The 20,337-nt window shown below is 40.6% G+C and overlaps 1 protein-coding gene across 1 annotated transcript in view; it reads right to left on the bottom strand.

Annotated features, from left to right (window-relative positions):
- LOC120538134 overlaps nt 1–12,998 on the bottom strand; it is a 97,886-nt gene extending 84,888 nt beyond the window's left edge. Inside the window, exons 1-6 of the mRNA XM_039767568.1 lie at nt 12,373–12,998; nt 11,311–11,406; nt 10,430–10,663; nt 10,170–10,329; nt 6,270–6,335; nt 2,509–3,045 (exon numbers count right to left, since the gene is read on the bottom strand). Coding sequence (XP_039623502.1) covers nt 2,509–3,045; nt 6,270–6,335; nt 10,170–10,329; nt 10,430–10,663; nt 11,311–11,406; nt 12,373–12,954 — 1,675 coding nt within the window. The 5' untranslated portion in view covers nt 12,955–12,998. The remainder of the gene's footprint in view (nt 1–2,508; nt 3,046–6,269; nt 6,336–10,169; nt 10,330–10,429; nt 10,664–11,310; nt 11,407–12,372) is intronic.
- Nucleotides 12,999–20,337: the final 7,339 nt, after the last annotated feature.

Here is a 20,337-nt window from a genome sequence, read left to right as displayed (position 1 = left end):
GTTAGCCATTATTGATGCAATGAGACGTCAAGCAAAATTACACCTTTTTTTGGCTAACTAAAAAGATTTCAATATGCAAGCTTTCAAAGAAGGAGCCTGAGTTGCCTCGAAAGCTTGCATATTGTAATCTTTTTAGTGAGCCAGTAAATGGTGTCATTTTGCTTGACTTCTTATTGGATACTGAGAAGAGAGTGTGGTGGCGTACATAAGGCTGTAAGGATGCACGCTATTACACCTTATTTTGGGACCTCATCATGAACCTTTGAAGCATTCAATTGGCTTAATGAAGTGGAAATGGTGGACAATGAATAATTCTTTGCATTTATATAGCACTTTTCTCACTACTCAAAGCGCTCATGATGGTCACTGTCCCTTCATAAATACAATGCACCTGTATTATGGAATTAATGATGCCTATTATGTGACCGCACTTGATGTAGGAGCCTACGGGTTGAAAATAAATAGGAAGAAGACAAAATCTATGATGTTTAATGATAATCAGGATTCAGATGGTAGCCTGCAGGCAGAGCTACAGAAAAGAGTGGAGAAATTCAAATGTCTAAGTAACAGTAGCCCAAGATGGAGAATTAAAAGCAGTGATAACTCATAAAGTGCAATGTACATGGAACAATTGGAAGACGGTATCAGGAGTATTAAAGTGAAGGGTAAAGGTAAGGATTTTAAGTAAGTGGCAAGACCAGCAATGATGTATGGAGCTAAAATATGGCCAGTAAAGGAAGCACAGGAGAAGAAGTTGGATGTGGTAGAAATGAGAATGTTGAGATGGATGTGTTTAGTTACAAAAAAGGACAAACAAAGAAATGAGTCAATGTGAGGTACAGCAAAAGTGAAGGAGATAACCACAAAACTACAGGAAAGTAGATTGAAGTGGCATGGACATGTGATGGAAGTAAGGGGAAGAGAAAGCAAATGAGACCGAAGTAGAGGTGAATGGATAAAGTAAAAGAAGATCTGAAAGAAAGGGGGTTGATTGGGGAAGAGGTGTGGGACCAAGCTGTATGGAGAAGGTTGATCAAGTGCATCAACCCCACATAGAAGTGTGTGGAAGAAATTAAATTGTAAATACATTAAAAAATGAAAATTTTGTCCTCAACTAGGACCTCTTTGAATATAAAATAATCAACCTGAAGAACCAGGCAGGAGGAAGCTTGTTTATGCGTCTTTAACTTCTCTTCATGAAGAGTGGGCACCCTATCTGCTCAGGCTTACACAGAATGGTCACAGAACAGAGACTCAGAGTCATTCTTATAGATAACTGTATATAGGTAACTGTTTACATAGCAGTGCTGAGTTAATGCTTACTCTGATTGGTTCACTAGCTTGCATACACTCCTGATCAGTTGAATGGCTTACATACCCAAATAAAAGTCTCAACTTGTCCTCCAAGATCTCTTCAGTTCAGGTCTTACTCTTTGATGAAAAATTGTGTACATTTGAACTGGTTAATGAAAGAACAAGACATCAGCCAGTTTCTTGTACTGCATCTTCTGGAACATTCTGCTTATTCACTTGACCATTTCAGCAGTCTCTTCATGCTAAGCGCAAGACATATGCTATATAATTCTTTTTAATGTGTACTGCACTCAAAGCACTCCATTTACAAAACGCTATGTTACCTTTTGATGGTTTCCTTTATTCTCTCACAAGTGGGACAATATGAAGAGGAAGAAGAAGAACTTCACATACTGTAGGCTCATATAACTAACAATGCACCAGATTTTCATGTTTCTCTAGGATGCCTTCCAAACTAGTCTTGGCTAGACTAGTTGAAGCCTTGGCCACGAGAAGAGGTCATCAGGTGGTGCCCTAGTATCATTGAGTGACAATCTCCAGTTGATGGATCACCAGTTGTGACCAGCTCACTGCTCCTCTCCCCCTGACTTCCAGCTCATCTCCTGTCTCTTGTACCAGAGCCAACAAGAGGCTTTCTCCGGTGTCTCTCAAAACTTCTGGGCTACTGTTGTTCTGTCCTGGCCATCAAGGTCAACAGATTTCACACTGGCTGTGCGGGGAATCTCTGATAGCCCACCTCCACTGGAAACAGCCAGGTTTGCTACCATTTGGCCCTTGCATTGTATTTGCTGGTCTTCCATTATGCTGCCTCCTCACAGTCCTCTTCTCATGGTATGGTCAGTTCTACTTGATAGTAATGGCTGGTAATCCACTATCTTGTGCTTTAATATTATTAGAAAGACTACACAGGCCTTACCAGAAGGTTTACACTTAATATTTATGTTGACCCAAACTCAAAGTGATCAAGATTTTGTTCTGTTCATATCCTCCTGTTCTTCCATTCATACATATTCAGATCTTGAGCTTTATAAACTTATTCTGTTTCAGAGACGTAGGGCGCCACTTGCTTCTGGAACTGACCAGTGTTTGGTCATGGCTCACTGTGGTTGTTTCTGCCTCAGTTTCCCATCTAAAATGTCACCCACCCAAACTAAGAGATCTGAAAGCAGCCTGCAAGAAAGAACAGCCACGGTCATTGGGCAGACTGGTGTAGTCGACAGATTGTTAAGCTGGAGTCAGTTTCAACCAGAAAGCCAGGATAGAGGGGCTCAACAAAGGAAGCCGTAAACCGGTGCAGGAGTGTCATTGTGTCTGAGATGCTATAAAATGACAGAGAGCCAGCGGGATAGTCCAGGTACACACCAATTCTGGAGCAGTGGGGCGCAATGATTTCAGTCTCCTCGTTATTGTGTAAAACCGAATAAGAAGAGTCATTGCAGCACAAACTCCAGGACTTGTCATTAGCTCCCAACACACACTCCAGGCTGAGTCCCTTCCTGCTGATTGCTTTATACGAAACTCCAATGACAACCGAGTAGCCACTCCACTCCACCTCCCAGTACCAGCGCCTTCCAGTTAGGCTCTTCTTGCAAAGAACTTGTTTCCAACAGTCAAATCTGTCAGCATGATCAGGGTATTGGGTCTCGGACCCCCAAGTCACCTTTCTGTTTTCTTCAGATAGATAGAGATCTCTGTGTGCAGTGCTGGGGTCCAATGTAACCTCACAAGAGTCTGAAGGAATTAAAGAAGAGTGTAAAGTGAATTAGGCAAACGTGAAAATGGTCATACAGTAGATAGCATTGCTGTTCCAAAGCTTTTAAATTATTTTGGACCAATCAGAAACCATGTAGAGTTTGCATGTCTGTATTGGGTTTTTCAAGATTTTTTTTTTTTCCCCCAACAGCACAAAGACATGCTGGTTAGATGATCTGATGATTTGTACCTTTGCCTGCATTAGTTAGTGTAGATGTTTGAGTGAATGTGCCCTGCTGGGGCAGTGTCGGTTACAGATTTAATTTTAAATGGATACATTTGTCAATTAACACTCAATAACCCATAATGACCCAATGAAAACATGTTTTCAGAAAGGTTTACAAATTTATTAAAAATGAAAAACTGTAATCTCTCATTCAGATAAGTATTCAGGCCCCTAATTCTGCACTTTGTTGAAGCCCCTCTGGCCTTTAATTCCAGCTTTGAGTCTTTTGGTAAATCTCCCCAAGCTTTGCACACCCATTTTATTCCATTCTTCCTGGCAGATCCTTTCAAGCTCCGGTAAATTGGATTTCACGCGTCTGCAAGCTGCCATTTTCAGGTCTCTCCACACAAGGTCTTTGAAGTTTACAGTACGTCTGGGCTTTGGTTAAGCCTCCCAACGACAATCAGAAACTTGTTGGCTTGGCTGCATGCTTCATGTCATTGTCACGCTGAAAGGTGAACTGTCACCTCATTCTGGAGCAGGTTCTCTTCAAGGACCTCTCTCTGTATTTGGTTGAGTTCATCCTTCCCTCAATTCTGACCCTTCTCCCTGTCCCTGCCACTACGATGCACCCCATAGCATGATGCTGCTACCACCAATCTTCACCAATAGGCAGTTCCCAATGATTTCAATTTTTGTATCATTAGAACAGTTTTTCCTCGTGCTCTCAAAGCCCTATAAATGCTTTTTGGCAAAGTCCAACTTTAATTAAGAGTTGCGCCCATCCAGCCAATCTGCCATAAATGCCTGATTGATGGAGCGCTGATGTGGTGGTTGTCCTTCTAACAGGTTCTTCCATCTTAACAGAGCATTTTAGCTTTGTTAGAGTTTCTCCTTGGGATTAATAAAGTATCTATCTATCTATCTATCCATTAGGTTCACCTCCCTGACCAAGGCCACTCTTGTCCAGTTACTCCATTTGGGTGGACTACCAACTCTAGAAAGAGACCTGGTGGTTCCAACGGCCTTCCATTTCACAATTATTTAGGCCACAGTGCTCCAAAGAAAACTCCAAGCTTTACAATTGCTTTTGTCCCCTTTCTCTAATCTATGCCTCAACACAATCTGTTTGTGGAGGTCCATAGAGAGTTCCTTGGACTTCATGGCTTAGTTTTTGTCCTGACATGCAGTGTGAATAGTTTAGTGTTTTTGTAAATGATGTCCAATTAATTCAGTTTGATCTAGAAACACCTCAAGGAGAACTGAAGCAAACAAAAGGCACCAGACCACAGCTTGGTGTGCCATAGAAAATGGTCTGGAGACTGATATGAAGGAGACTGAAATAGTTGTTGATTTTTAATAAATGTGCACCCCTTTCTGGAAGCTTGTTCTCACTTTGTCCTTATGGGTTTTTGAGTGTAGATTGATGGGCAAAAATGGCAAATGTATCTAAGTTAACTTTAAATCTACAGCACAGTTATGTGTAGAGAACGTGAATTACTTTGTGAACCCAATGTAATTACTCTCTTTTAATGAAAAATTAGTTTTGGAAAACAATAAATCACTAAATGTATCAGCTCATCCATCCATCCATTATCCAACCCGCTATATCCTAACTACAAGGTCACGGGGGTCTGCTGGAGCCAATCCCAGTCAACACAGGACGCAAGGCAGGAACAAACCCCGGGCAGGGCACCAGCCCACCGCATGTATCAGATCATATAACTATGAATTAGTAAACCCGCTTTCTGCCCATCATCAAATGTACAGATGACCCTTTACTGGATGTCTTTTCTCACTTGTTAACCCCTTCTCCTTTTCCTGAAACTCCAGTCTTCTTTCTGCTACAGATGTCACCTGAGGTGACCTTTCCAATGCACCACTATGTCACCCAAGGTTGAAGTCACCGTTTGTAAGATTTTTTACATCCGTCTCCTTATTTCACTTAGCACTAAATGATCAGTTATGGAGGACAATTAGCATTTTAACACCCCAAAGAGTATGGTTTGCTATTTCACAACCCAGCAGGACATCTAATACTGTGCTCCATGACTTGCCATATAAATCTCTTTATTTCCTTGTCTTTGTTTCCGTGTCACAACATGTACGAGTTTGGAGTGTGATGAGATGAAAGAATCTTATTTGATGATGATGAAGACCCTGGGAAACATACCAGCCAGGCTAGTGAGGGTTTCAAAAAGTAGATAGAGACCATTGTAGAAAAAAATGAGTCATTCTTCCAAACTCTTGTGCTTTTCAGTGAGATGATATTGAACCTTTTGTTACGGTTTCTATATGATTGACAGGGGTCTTCTGAAGCTCTTTTGGAGTGGCCATTGGGTTCTTGGTCACCTCCCTGACCAAAGTCATTCTTGCCCAGTTACTCATTTCAGGTGCAAGACCAACTCTAGGAAGTGTCCTGAGTGGTTCTAAACTAGAAAGCTCAAAACAAATTGTACTGATTTGGACGGATAACCCTAATCTTAACCCTAACCCTGGGGGCTTACAATTCATATTATAGCATAAATTAATTTCATTCAGTATAACCTTGGGGTAACATTCTACCCAACAGTGCCACCCACCATCACACCTTCACATTAGATTCTGAACTTTTGAAGGTATGGAAGAATAGACAGATTGCTTTTAGGATATTAAAATTCAATAAAGCAAATTAAAAATAAACATTGACGTGAATCTGCACAAGTTAGTGCTGCTGGTTCACAGCTCAAGGAGATGAAGGTGGCATCATCCCATTCTCCTAATATCTGTGTCCATTTTGATGTCCTTCAGACATTCTAAAGACTTATGTGTTAAATGAACACTTTAAATTAGCATGAGCGAGTATGTGCCAATTAATTTTTAATGGAGTACAATGAAACTCCTACTTGTGTGTGTGTGACAGACTGTGTTCTGCAATCGACTGGTGCCCTGTCAAGGACTGGGATCTGTCCTACATCTGGTGAGGTCATGTCCCCAACGTCCCTGTGCTGGGTAATCAGGCCCTGACAACAAATTTAAAGATGAAAAATGGACTTACATTGTAAGAAGTGACTTCGACTCATCAGTTGTTCATCTTGCAAGATGTTGCTTGGAGTTGTTACCTCTGAATACAAATGACGAAAAGCAGAATATAAGTATTGTGACGTGATTTATGCTCAAGCTTTATAACACACTGGTGAGGCCTCGTCTGGAGTATTGTGTGCAGTTTTGGTCTTCAGGCTACAAAACGGACATAGCAGCACTAGAAAAGGTCCAGAGAAGAGCAGCTAGGCTGATTCCAGGTTTACAGGGGATAAACTATGTGGAAAGATTACAAGAGTTGAAACTTTCAGTTCAAGCAAAATGAGAGACATAATTGGAGTGTTTAAAATTATGAAGGGCATTAGTCCAGTGGATCAAGACTGTTATTTAAAATTAGTTCATCAAGAACATGGAGACACAGATGGCAACTTCATCCATCCATTATCCAACCCATTATATCCTAACTACAGGGTTTAGGGAATATTTCGCACAAACGTTAGGAAGTTCTTCTTTACAAAGGGAACCATTCACACATGGAGTAATGTGGTAGACAGCAAGACTTTAAGGACTTTCAAAACTCAACTCGATGTTATTTTAGAAGAATTCAGTGGAGAGGACTGGCAAGCTTTGTTGGGCTGAATGGCCTGTTCTCGTTTAGATTGTTCGAATGTTCTAATGATCCTCACATTTTTCAGCATGTTTTATGATGCACATTTTGTCAGAATTTAGAAATTTTTATTTTTATGTTTCCCAATCATCACAATTTCTTATGACCACTGTTGCTTTTCTAGAAACGTTGTGACGTTGCCAGCATGTGATTATCATGCTGCCGTAGTCTGTTCATGATGTCATTTATTAACGGCCATTTAAGGATGACAGTGTCCTACATTCCTTCTTCAAATGACCAAATTAAACCAAATTCTAACAAGTTATGGAAAGAGTTGTAGACGCATTTTCTCACTTATAGTCCATTTATTTTGTTCCAAATTAGGGGATGATTAGTTACTTTAGATGTTTTCACACTTGCAGTCCTTTTGTTTTGTTCTGAATCAAGAGATGATTCTTTATTTTGCTTCGATTTTCAGCTAGTTTGTTTGCATTTCAGGAGAACTCGACATACTTTCAAGAGAACTGAACATACTAATAAACATTCCATGGACACATTGCGGAATTCTTGCATTGTGCAGAAACATTTTGTTTTTTCCTAGGAAACCAAGCACAAAAGGTGCGAAAGGGACATGTTTCAGGTGAGTAAGTGTGCAAAAAGAAGCAAGCTCTCCCGAGGGCATCCGCTGCTTTACTTCAGCTTTATGACAGTAGATGTGTCAGGTGAGTTTCATTTAACTGTACAATGTTGTATGTTCACTCTCCATGAGACACCACATGAACATAGCCTCTTAAATCACATGTCTGCTGTGTTAATTTTGAAATGTTTCATAAACATTCACTACATATGTCAGAGTTAGTGTGCCTCCTTTTCCGCATCATGCCCAAAACACGATCACATCGAAAAAACGCTCAACTGCGTACATCACTTTGTGGGGTAAGATTAGGAGGTTTGATCGTTGGGCTCACAAGGCATTACTATTTGTTTCTTACCACATCTGTAAGTGTTGTGATCGACCAAATCACAAATAAATTTACTCCTTTTCTTTTTCTTTTTCAAATGCTCTATGATCATGAGTGAGGCATGTATGAACTCCTTGAGTCAAGTGATAGGCTTGCTCTGATTGACTGGAAATTGTGCGGGTATACAAATCCTATCACATTTGTACCTATTTATGTTTACTGTTTTATTGTTTTGAATGCTGCATGTTAACCCTCGACTCATTACGCTGGAATGAGATTCCCTAACTACAGTATCTACAGCAGATTCTTAGCTTGACTACACAACACGTACAACTTCATATACACAGCACAGTGCTTTCTGTAGTTAGATTGGTCTCGTGTCAGATCACATTCATATCTCATGCGTACCGCACCAAAACCTCCCTTTCCACAGGATCTCTGTAAGGGTGTTCTGTGTTCACATCTACCTAAACGAGCCAGAAATGAACTTTCTGGGAAATCACACCAGAGTTTGAAAAAATTGCACTAAACAAACTAAGTATGAAAACACCTTAAGACAGTCAGGACTTTTGTTTTGCTTTCTGGATTCAGTTTTGTCGCATTGCCTATTACTCTTCCCTGTTTAAACCAGACCCTGTTTTTACAACCACTCTTGTGTTGTGTTCTCAGTATGCTTTTATTTCGTGGTTCTTATACAATTTCCAGTTCTTGTGAGTTCTTTCGCTCATAACTGATTGATCATAAATCCGGTTTCAGCTCTACCCTGGTTTCTTTCCCTAATATCTAAAACTAGATGTCTCCACAGGCTCTACCCACGTAGTAGTGAAACAGGACAGCGAGGAGGGCCCTGCCTGGCTCCCCACTCCTGACGTCACGCTTCCCCCATCCCTTGGCCCGCAGCCTCTGTCTTAGATTAGTGCGAATATATTGCTCCTACAAGCGAACTATGATTCTTAGCGCAGTGGTTCTCAACCAAGATGTGAAAAAAAGTGAAAAAATATGAAAAAAACATCTGTTGAAACCAAACCAAATTAACTTAAACTACATTCTGATGCTAGAACAATAAATATAGAGTTAGATAAATGTCGATGAAAGTTAAGTAGGTATCTCTATATATAATCTTCATTTGGATCTTGATTTTTGTTTGTCCGCGAATGAATTAGAAGAAGACGCACTAGATGGCAGTAGAGAGACAGCTAAAACATAGACATTGCATTAAGAATCTCCTCCAGGCCTTTACTACTGAAGACTGTAGTACTCCAGTCACACCTTAAAACACAGACATTCAAACTAAACAAATTGTTGTGCTTTAAATTAACTAAAGAGATCTTCATTTAGATCTTGATCTTTTGTTTGTCCGCGAATTCCACGCATGCGTAGACCACCTTCCAGTTTAGTACATTGTTGTTACTCACGGATGTCAATGATGTGCCGGAATAACAAAAGGGGTGGTGGACAGTGTTACGCTGGTTAGCTCCTGAGGCCTGGTTAGAGAATGAGATTGCTGAAGATAAAAGGTACGTGCCTACGTAACATATGAATGAAAGAAAGACAGTGGGTAAAATGAATGACAACGTAACAGCACGTTCCAGAAATTATTATTGTTACGTTGTAGCGGCGAGTGCTGTGCATCTCACAGTTGTACCGTGGCTTGCTCACATGTCAGTGAAGTGATCCCTATTTATGCTTTAAAGAGCCTGGATACCTATGTGTCCCCCTTTTATAACCACTGCTCCGTGTATATTGCCTTACTCTTTGGATTGCCACAAAGCAACCTGCGAGATTGGAGAAAGGTTGAGAAGACATCGTGAGAGGAAACGATACCGTCGTGAAAACGAGACGGACTGTGAACGGACAAAAGCAGAAATGCTCCTACACCACCACATAATTACTATTCGGACAGTGATTCCGAGCAGGCCATTCCTATCAAATCAATGTCCAGTGGTTTTCGTTTGTAATTTTGTTTCCCTTATGAAAAATCATAATGCTGTGCGACGAAGGGCCCAGTTCATGACTGGCAGCCGCGTTTAAACAGGGAGCCCTTCACAGACAACTTTAACACATGCAACATAGTTGGGCTCACATGGCTAGTAATAAAATATGCATCTACATTTCAAAAAAATGTTAGGGTGGGTCGCGATTAAAACTGTTATGAAAACCCGGGTCGCAAATACTTAAAGGTTGAGAAACACTGTCTTAGCGGGATGAGAGAAGTCGTAAAATCAACCAGAATGTTCAAGCAGATTACAGAAAAAAACCCAATCTAAATCCATTAAGTAGTTCTCTTGTGAAAAGCAAACAGACAGACGTAGGATTTTATATATATAGAGAGATATGCATAACTCACCCGATTCTACTGTGTTCACAAACTCCCAGCTCATTATCTTCTGCAGACATTTTTTCAGATCAGAAAGGTTCTTGCTTAATGTATCAGGAAGTAAATCTTGATGGATGGCAGTTTCTGTTGGGTTTCCATCTTCAGGTTGTTCATGAAATGATGAAAACTTCTACATGTAAAGAACAGAGAGAAGAAAAACATCAGAGAAAACATCATTTTGAAGACTCCCGTGAGCCTCCCTTAATTTTGTTTGGAGACAGCCCTCATACCTGGAGGAAGTGGATGTGATCGTCCATCTTTGACAGTTGTTCCAGCTCAGAGTCTCTCCTCTTCAGCCCCTCAATATCCCTCTCCAGTTGGTCTATGAGTTCTTCATTCATTCTTACCTCTCTCCTCTCGTGGTCTCTAATAAGCGCAGTCGCCTCTGACCTCAGCCTCTCAATGCTATGAATTAGAGATGTGAAGATCTTCTCACACTCCTGCACTTCTATCTCTGCTGAACTCTGAGGAGAAGTTAACAATATATTTCATTAGCTTCTGGGGTTTAATGGTTTGAGGTGTCAGCACTGAAGGATATGCGGTTTTATCGAAGCCTTTGAAATTTTTGAAGACCTGGATTAGGTCCCATGGAGTCTCTCATGTCCTTAAGTCCTGGGATGCACCAGGGTGCTCTCCTCTGCACAGCTTCAAGTGCTGCTATGTCTTTTTTCTTGTGTGGTGACCAGAACTACACACTGTATTCCAGATGTGGTCTCACTAGTTCATTATTTAGTCTGAAAACAATGGGGACTCATTTTAAGGGTACACCACAGGCTGATTTGAATGTAACACTGTCACTCACCCACCTGGCTGCAGACTGGAAGATCAGGGCTCAGAAAAAGGTCAGCAGCCACCATGAGCCTCTTTAGATCCCAGGACAAGCTACCAAGATGTCGTCAGTCCTTTCATAACCATTGAGGAAGGCACACAGGTGTCACCAGACTTGAGTAATTCTCTTTATTTTCTTTATGTTCCAGTGTTCTAATAGCAATCAAATGGATTATTGCAGGTACCTCAACACCTTGACATTGTCTTGCCTTTGTTCTTTCTACACTTCCGCTGTTCCTAGTGTCACACACACCTTCAGGCAGCAGCCATATTCAAGACTCACCTTGAGTTGCAGTACAGCCTCTTTCATTTTCTTCACTTTATGAATTTTATCTTGGATTTGCTTTTTGATCCTTTTCTGTGTCACAGCCATCTGATTCTGCGTGGAGAGATGGGAGATCACTGTGTTAACTTTGCCCAGACTTTCATCAGCCACAGGTAGAAAGAAAATGGTAGATGCCTGCACAACTTTATTGTGTTTCCCAATTGAAGGGCAGGCGGGTTTAGTGACTTGCTTATAGTCACGGGGTGTCAGTAGTGGGATTTGAATCCACCGCTTCAGGGTTTGAGATCCAAATCCTTAACCACTACACTATGCTACTTTGTAGAGGAGTAGCTTCATTGACAGACTTTTGTCACCGTCCTGCTCCACTGACAGACTGAGGAGATCGTTCCTCACCCACACTATGCGACTCTTCAATTCCACCCGGGGGAGTAAATACGAACATTAATTTTATTTTAATTTTTTTTCATTTTTATTACTATTTAATTTAATATTGTTTCTTTGTATCAGTATACTGCTGCTGGATTATGTGAATTTCCCCTTGGGATTAATAAAGTATCTATCTATCTATCTATCTATCTATCTATCTATCTATCTATCTATCTATCTATCTATCTATCTATCTATCTATCTATCTATCTATCTATCTATCTATCTATCTACATCTTTGTCATTTAAGTAATTTTGAACCTTACTGACTTTATTATGAACCTGCATCTAATTTGAATAAATCCTTGAACCAACCGCAGAGGCCTGGCATGGTGATGCAAAGCATGGCACCACTTCCTCACAAATGCAGTGTCCTGGAGTCAAATCTCACATATGGATAGTTGAGCATGGAATTTGAATTTTTCTCTGGGTTCCTCCCAACATCCCAAAGACATGGAGGTTATTTGGCACTATATGAGCGTTTAGTGCCAGTGTGCCTGTGATGAACTGGCACCTCGGTCCCTGCCTTGTGACGAGTGCTGTCAGATTTCCCCCCTACACCGTCTCGACTTGGATTAAGTTGAAATGCCTGAGAGGCCTGCCACCACCACCAAACCCTGAGGTCCTCCATACCTGCTTCTCTGCTCTCTCCATCCCCGGTTCCACCAGCTCATGGTTCTTGTGCTTTACCGCGACACACAGCAAGCAGACACACGTGTGATCCGTCCTGCAGTAAAGCTGCACCTCCGTCTTGTGCTCCGTACAGAGTCTCTCCTGCAGGTTTCCGGCTGGTGCTTCCAGCTTGTGCGCTCTAAACGCCTCTGACTCCCGGTGAGGCAGGATGTGAGCCTCACAGTAGGAGACCAGGCAGGTGAAGCAGGATGCCAACGCCTTCTTCTTCTTTCTCTTTGGACACACGTCACACACCACATCTCCAGGTCCCGCGTCAGAGTCTGACTGAGAATTGCTGACCTTCTCACTCTTTAGTTTTTCTAAAACCTCAGCCAGCAGTGTATTTTTACAGAGGGCAGGCCTCAAGGGAAAGTACTCCCTGCACTGAGGGCAGCTGTGCACTCCACACTGATCCCAGTACTCTTGAATGCACTCCGCGCAGTAATTGTGTCCACAGGGGAGGGTTACCGGGTTCTTCAGGACCTCCAGACACACAGAGCAGCAAAACTGATCGAGTGACTCGGGATCCTGGGTTTCCATCATCCTCTCTCTCTCACTGATTTCAAGCTGAAAACATGGAGTGCAGAGGAGACTTCCCTGTATGTGTTGTGTAAGGAGGAGTCTGACAGTAAGCCCTGCAGCTATGATGTCCTTACAGCCGATTGGCTCCAAAACGAGGAAGTGGAAAGAAAAATTCAAACAAAGAAACAAAACGCAGAAGAAAATGCCTAGAGACGGGCGGAGTAGGCCTCGAGGTGTAGGCCAGGCGTTCTGATCTCACTTATGGTCCACGATTAAAGAGGAGACTTTCACTTTTCATTATCCATCTCTTAGGCAAATGCAATTTGTTATTATTGGCTTATACCAGCATGCTTTGTTAATGTGTCAGCATCTTGACACTTTGAATAAATCATACACAGCATTCTCAAACCATGCAATTCAGGGTTGTGGGAGTCTGGAGTCTACACTAGAAGCATTGGGCCAAGATGAAATCTCAGGGTCCTCTCTCTTACACACACACACACACACACACACACACACACACTCACACACTAAAGACCAATTTGAGCTGCCAGTGCCCCTAGTATGAGATGTGATGTACAAGAAAAATCATACTTGGGGGAAAAAAATAAAGCAGACACTGGGGGACATGCAGTCTCTCTAGATGTAGTGCTCAGGTCAAGATGGGAGCTACACCTGTGGGACTGTGAGGCCAGAGTGCGACACACTGCACCACCAAGCCATCCATGACACTTGGGATTTCAAAAAATGTGAGAAATGCACTACACCCTTGAAATATTTCACCATGACAACATGCAGCGGCTAATGCTTACCATGTATATACTGTACATACCCTACCCGTCAAGGGTTTGGACATTTCCAGAAATGTTCAGGTTTTTGGTAGAAATTGAAACTTTTTTTAATTCAACACAATTAAATTGATGTAAAATACAGCCAAAACATTACTAGTGTTGCTAATGGCTTCTTGAAATGACTGACTTTTAATTTATTATTCACATCAGCCTCATCTTCATTAGCCATTCCTTCATAGTCCTAATGGTCAACTCACTTAGCTTATACTTAACCCTGTCGGCCCTGACATCCTATTACTAGTACATTAATATGCAGCCATTTTTGTAAAGCACAAGTATGTTTGCAGGCATTGGAACTGGGCATGCTGCTATTAGCACAGACTGGAGAGACTGGCATACAGTCCACGAAACATGGAAGTGAAAATGGACCACATACAGTGCACCCGGAAAGTATTCACAGCGCATCACTTTCTCCACTGTATTTTATGTTACAGCCTTATTCCAAAATGGATTAAATTCATTTTTTTCCTCAGAATTCTACACACAACACCCCATAATGACATTGTGAAAAAAGCTTACTTGAGGTTTTTGCAAATTTATTAAAAATAAAAAAACTGAGAAATCACGTGTACATAAGTATTCACAGCCTTTGCTCAATACTTTGTCGATGCACCTTTGGCAGCAATTACAGCCTCAAGTCTTTTTGAATATGATGCCACAAGCTTGGCACACCAATCCTTGGCCAGTTTCACCCATTCCTCTTTGCAGCACCTCTCAAGCTCCATCAGGTTGGATGGGAAGTGTCGGTGCACAGCCATTTTAAGATCTCTCCAGAGATGTTCAATCAGATTCAAGTCTGGGGTCTGGCTGGGCCACTCAAGGACATTCACAGAGTTGTCCTGAAGCCACTCTTTTGATATCTTGGCTGTGTGCTTAGGGTCGTTGTCCTGCTGAAAGATGAACCGTCGCCCCAGTCTGAGGTCAAGAGCTCTCTGGAGCAGGTTTTCATCCAGGATGTCTCTGTACATTGCTGCAGTCATCTTTCCCTTTATCCTGACTAGTCTCCCAGTTCCTGCCGCTGAAAAACATCCCCACAGCATGATGCTGCCACCACCATGCTTCACTGTAGGGATGGTATTGGCCTGATGATGAGCTTTGCCTGGTTTCCTCCAAACGTGACACCTGGCATTCACACCAAAGAGTTCAATCTTTGTCTCATCAGACCAGGGAATTTTTTTTTTCATGGTCTGAGAGTCCTTCAGGTGCCTTTTGGCAAACTCCAGGCGGGCTGCCATGTGCCTTTTATTAAAGAGTCGCTTCCTCTAGCCACTCTACCATACAGGCCTGATTGCTGGATTGCTGCAGAGATGGATGTCCTTCTGGAAGGTTCTCTTCTTTCCACAGAGGACCTCTGGAGCTCTGACAGAGTGACCATCGGGTTCTTGGTCACCTCCCTGACTAAGGTCCTTCTCCCCTGATTGCTCAGTTTAGATGGCCGGCCAGCTCTAGAAAGAGTCCTGGTGGTTTTCGAATTTCTTCCACTTATGGATGATGGAGGCCACTGTGCTCATTGAGACCTTAAAAACAACAGAAAATTTTCTGTAACCTTCCCCATGCCTTTCCAAATCATGTCCAATCAACTGAATTTACCACAGGTGGACTCCAATGAAGCTGCAGAAACATCTCAAGGATGATCAGGGGAAACAGGATGCACCTGAGCTCAATTTTGAGCTTCATGGCAAAGGCTGTGAATACTTATGTACACGTGCTTTCTCAATTTTTTTATTTTTAATAAATTTGGAAAAACCTCAAGTAAACTTTTTTCATGTTGTCATTATGGGGTGTTGTGTGTAGAATTCTGAGGAAAAAAATGAATTTAATCCATTTTGGAATAAGGCTGTAAAATAACGAAATGTGGAAAAAGTGATGCGCTGTGAATACTTTCCGGATGCACTGTAGTAAGTAGCTCCACTTTCAATTTTATTTCCTCAAGAAGATTGAAGTATTTGGCAGCTATTGTATAATAATAGTGATAATTTTTTGTTTTTTTTCATGTTTCAGCTTCCTAGACACCCCAAATGTAGAATATCTGACAAATATCTCACATATCTCTCTGAAGCTAAGGATCTGAGCTGGTATCCAGAAGGTTGCCTTTTGAAATCCCTGTCACTGCCAAAAGACATAATACTCTGCTGTACCCTTGAGCAAGACCCTTAACCTGTAATTGCTCTAGGGGCGCTGTACAATGGCTGACCCTGCGCTCTGACTCTACTATTTTAGTATAATAGGTAGGATAAAATTGATAGATTGTAGTATAGTAGGCAGGATAAAATAGATAGATAGATAGATAGATAGATAGATAGATAGATAGATAGATAGATAGATAGATAGATAGATAGATAGATAGATAGATAGATACTGTTACACATTATTTTATAGATAGATAGATAGATGTCTCATATAATCAATGGACTGGTGCCATTAATGCACCTTAAGGATGAATTCACCCAGTATAGCATTAGATTAAAGCGCTCTGATAACTGATAATATGTATTTTGATTTATTTTTTTCATCCTACTCTTAGTATTTCTATTTGATGTATTCTGTATGCCTGTACATTACTCTATTTGTTTGTTGATTTAAAGTTTGAATTCTTTGGGTTTTTTTTGCTCACATTAGTCATTTAGGTCTGTTGTGTAGTCGTACTCAGTCCTGTATTGTTGCTGCATGTTTATTCAGAAGTAGATCATACATTTTAATCTTTTTTGTTGTATTATAAGTCATAGTGACAGTAGATTAAATGACAGAACTGCACATGGTTGCTCAGCTGACATTGGACTGCAAGAAGCAAGCCCCCTATGAGAGTGGAAGCAGGCACGATGAGGGTCTCACTACCAACTGAGCACTTTTACATGTTACTGTACTTAATAGAAACACGCAGGCCACGGTCTTCCCAGTCAATGTGATTTTTTTTTTTTTTTTAGAAAAATCAATAATCAGAAGACAGAAACACTAAAAGAATATCACAGACCACTGACCAAACACTACTGTTGTGGTCCAGCATTCCGATGGGCTGTTAGCGGCCCACTTTGACCATTTATTCCTGAACGTTTGCAGTTATTTGATTTGCAGGTCTGTCTCTGTCACGTTTTCATGTCCCCCATATGTCTGTTTGGCTTTTTGTACCACACTGGTGTGACATGCCGGTCATTTTAAGTGCCCCTTCAAACTGGAACAGCACATCTGACTGCTGGTGTCATCTGGCTGTCCTGTCCGTGACTGCTGAATGGACAAGTTCTGGTGCTTTTGATGCTGTGTGGGAGGGAATAAGCAGGACAAAAATAATTTAAGTATTCGATAAAGCAAATACACTAATAATCATTCACAATGCATTAGATAAAATGCTGAATTTTTCTTGATTTTAAATTGAGACGTGTCTTTTGATGCGATTTACACATGAAGTGATGACACTCCCAGACAAGTAGTATTTGCTATTTTCTAATTCCAGATTTTGGGATGAACTTATCCTGCGTCCTGTGTAAATGTTTTTAAAGCGGCTCCACTGCTCTTTGCTCTCAGTCTTCACACCTAAACGCTTATTCCAGTTTATTCCTTTCATGCTCTGCCACATCTGTTTCTCCTCGCTCTTCCAAAACACTGAGAACTGAATGATATGCTGGTCACCTGACCCCAGTGGTCCAATCACATGCACTCCCTCAATTCTATCTGATTATTACAAACTGCAGACAGGCTCCCACCTCACTGATGGCTTATTAAACAGTCGCTGATTACGTTAGTTAATTAGTTCATATTAGTAAATTAAATTGGTGACTGCATTGGGGGGTCTATAACACACTTCTAAAATAAGGCCTCATCCCTAAATGCTTTCCAGACAAATCCAGACGACCTCCCTAAGGTGAGCTCATCGTCCAAATGAAGAGGCCTTGAGTTTAAATTCTGTTTGACAAAATGAACAACAATTTCCTGTTAAACATCTGACCCTGCATGTCCTGCTCATCCCATCAGGATTCTGTTATTGTGGTAATAACATAATTATGATTAGCTACATATTATTAAAATTGATTTATTTTACTCTCATTATTGATAGCATTCAGGCAAGCATTTTTAATGTGTTGCTTATTTCAGTTTTGCACTTTAACCTTGGGTTAGAATTTACGTTACTATGCATTCTTATTTCACTGCCGTTCATGTTAGAGAATTTAAATACAATATGACATCATAAACCTTCTGAAATACAACAAGCAGATCTGCATGTGCAACACAATCAAGTCAAGGCTGCCCAGTAAACACTCTATAAACAGAAATGATAGGAAAATAATGATTTACATTAATATTATATTTTATTTTTAGCAATTAAAAGAATTTTACTATATAAACAACATATAGCGTTACTTAAATAATATTGTTTTTTTTTTACATAGAATGACAATTGCATCTTAGCAAGACCTTTTACATTTAATAAAATAATAGCAAACACAAAGGCCTGATATTGAGGTCTTCTAATATGGCAGTCATCATGGAGAGAATTTCTCAAAGCCTAAACTTTTATAAACATGAGACAAATGGCTTTAGTGGAGACAGTATGGTGATTATAAGCAGATGATTTTAATTCTTAGAATGTCAATGTGGAGAATAAACTGTAGAGTAATAAATGGCTTTATTTTAACTTGCAGTATTAGGTGTGTAGTGAGAAGTGAAGCAAAGTGACCCCTTTTATTGGCTAACTGAGCAGATTACAATATGAAGGCTTTGGAGGCAACTCAGGCCCCTTCTTCAGGCAAGATGTGTATGTGTGATATGATAATGTACTGTATGTGTGATATGTATTGATAATATCTGCCTGAAGAAGGGGCCTGAGTTGTCCTTGCATATTGTAATCTTTTTAGTTAGCCAATAGGAGTCATTTTGCTTGACTTCTCAGCCCATTCATAATGGCTAACACAGTACAACACCCTAGTACTACAGTATTAGGTGTTCAAAAGAAATAAAGTTGTCATTGTCTCCATATCTTTGTATATTTTTCACAACATTATGGCATTTTGCTTTCAAATCATGTGACACAGGGTGGCATGTTGGCACAGTTGTAGGAGGTTTGCCATTTGCATGTTCTCCCCTTGTCTGTGTGGGTGTCCTCCAGGTGCACCAGTTTCCTCCCACTGTGCAAAGACATGCACGTTAGGTGAACTGGTGATTCTAAATTGGGCCTTGTGTGTGTTTGCCCAGGGCTTGTTCCTGCCTTGTGTCCAATGCTAGCTTAGATAGGCTCCAGCTGTATATGAGACCCTGGTCTGGATTAAGCAAGTCACAAAATGACATGTCATCATGTGACACAGCTGTGTAGATTATATTAATCAGAAACTCTGATCTTGTCCAATGTGTATGTGTGTTTGTGTGTGTGTGTGTGTGTGAGAATACATCCTGGTACTGACAGGCATCCCATTTGGGTTTGGTTGCTGCCCTGCTTGCCATGCTGTGAGGGTAGGCTCCTGCACCTTTGCTCCTGAACTGTACTAAGAGGCCTTTTAAAGTGAATACATGGATGAACAGACGGATTTCTTTTGCTGATCATTTGGGCAGCATGGTGCTTGCTGGGTGGTCTCACTGCTTTACAGATCCAGCAACCTGAGTTTTACTACCAAACCTAACTGTTGTACATGTGAACTCTGCATGTTCTCCCTGTGGGGAGAATTTGTCCTCCTGTTACAAAAATACAGGCAGGTTAAGTTGATTTATGATTCATAATTGGCCCCAGCATGTGAATGAGTTGGTCACGCGTTAGACTGTCACCTTAATAATAATAATAATAATAATAATAATAATAATAATAATAATAATAATACATTTTATTTATATAGCACCTTTCCCATGCTCATGGCACTTGTCCAGGATTTGGCAGTCTGACCCTGAATTGGATTAAGTGGATTTGAGAGCAAATTATGTGTTATGTCAGTTGTCTAAGAGTGTCAGTAACTTACCAATAAATAGATAAATACATCATAGTATTCTTAAAAGTAAAAGAAAGATGAAACACACTTTTTGGGGAAAAAAAGAAAATTATAATATACAGTAGATGTTTTTGCCTAATAATTTCGGCACTGGAAATCCACATTCAGTTTATAAAAGCAGTATATTGCGCCTTTCATAGCGATTACAAATTGTGTTACAAATCACTTAACATAAAACAGATATGTATGTTTGGAAAATTAAAACAGATATACTTAAATTGATAACTATATGTTTGATTAAATGGAAAATTGGTAAGGTTTTACGATGAAGAAAACATTCAAATAACGTTTCCCGATTAACTTCCATCTAGGGGGCGCTCCAACGGTAAATAGCAGCTCTGAAGCCGTCTACCGAAGCCCTATCCTCTGCAGAACCTTACCGGAAGTGCCAGTTAACAACGCGTTTTCAACTTACAAAGATTCCTGTATTTATTTCTTATAAAACACAAAAAACCCACGGATAAAAATGTTTTTGGGGAATATATGTGTCAAATCAAAATAGATTTAAGCACCCTTGTTTGTTATTAAAAGAATAAAAATCGTTATAAAGCAGTTTTCAAACGCTCACGTTGTGTACATAGGAAACC

This window comes from Polypterus senegalus, chromosome 10, assembly GCF_016835505.1.
Source record: "Polypterus senegalus isolate Bchr_013 chromosome 10, ASM1683550v1, whole genome shotgun sequence".
NCBI lineage: Eukaryota > Metazoa > Chordata > Cladistia > Polypteriformes > Polypteridae > Polypterus > Polypterus senegalus.
The sequence above is the reverse complement of the archived record's forward strand: the minus strand, read 5'-3'. Positions and strand labels throughout refer to the sequence as shown.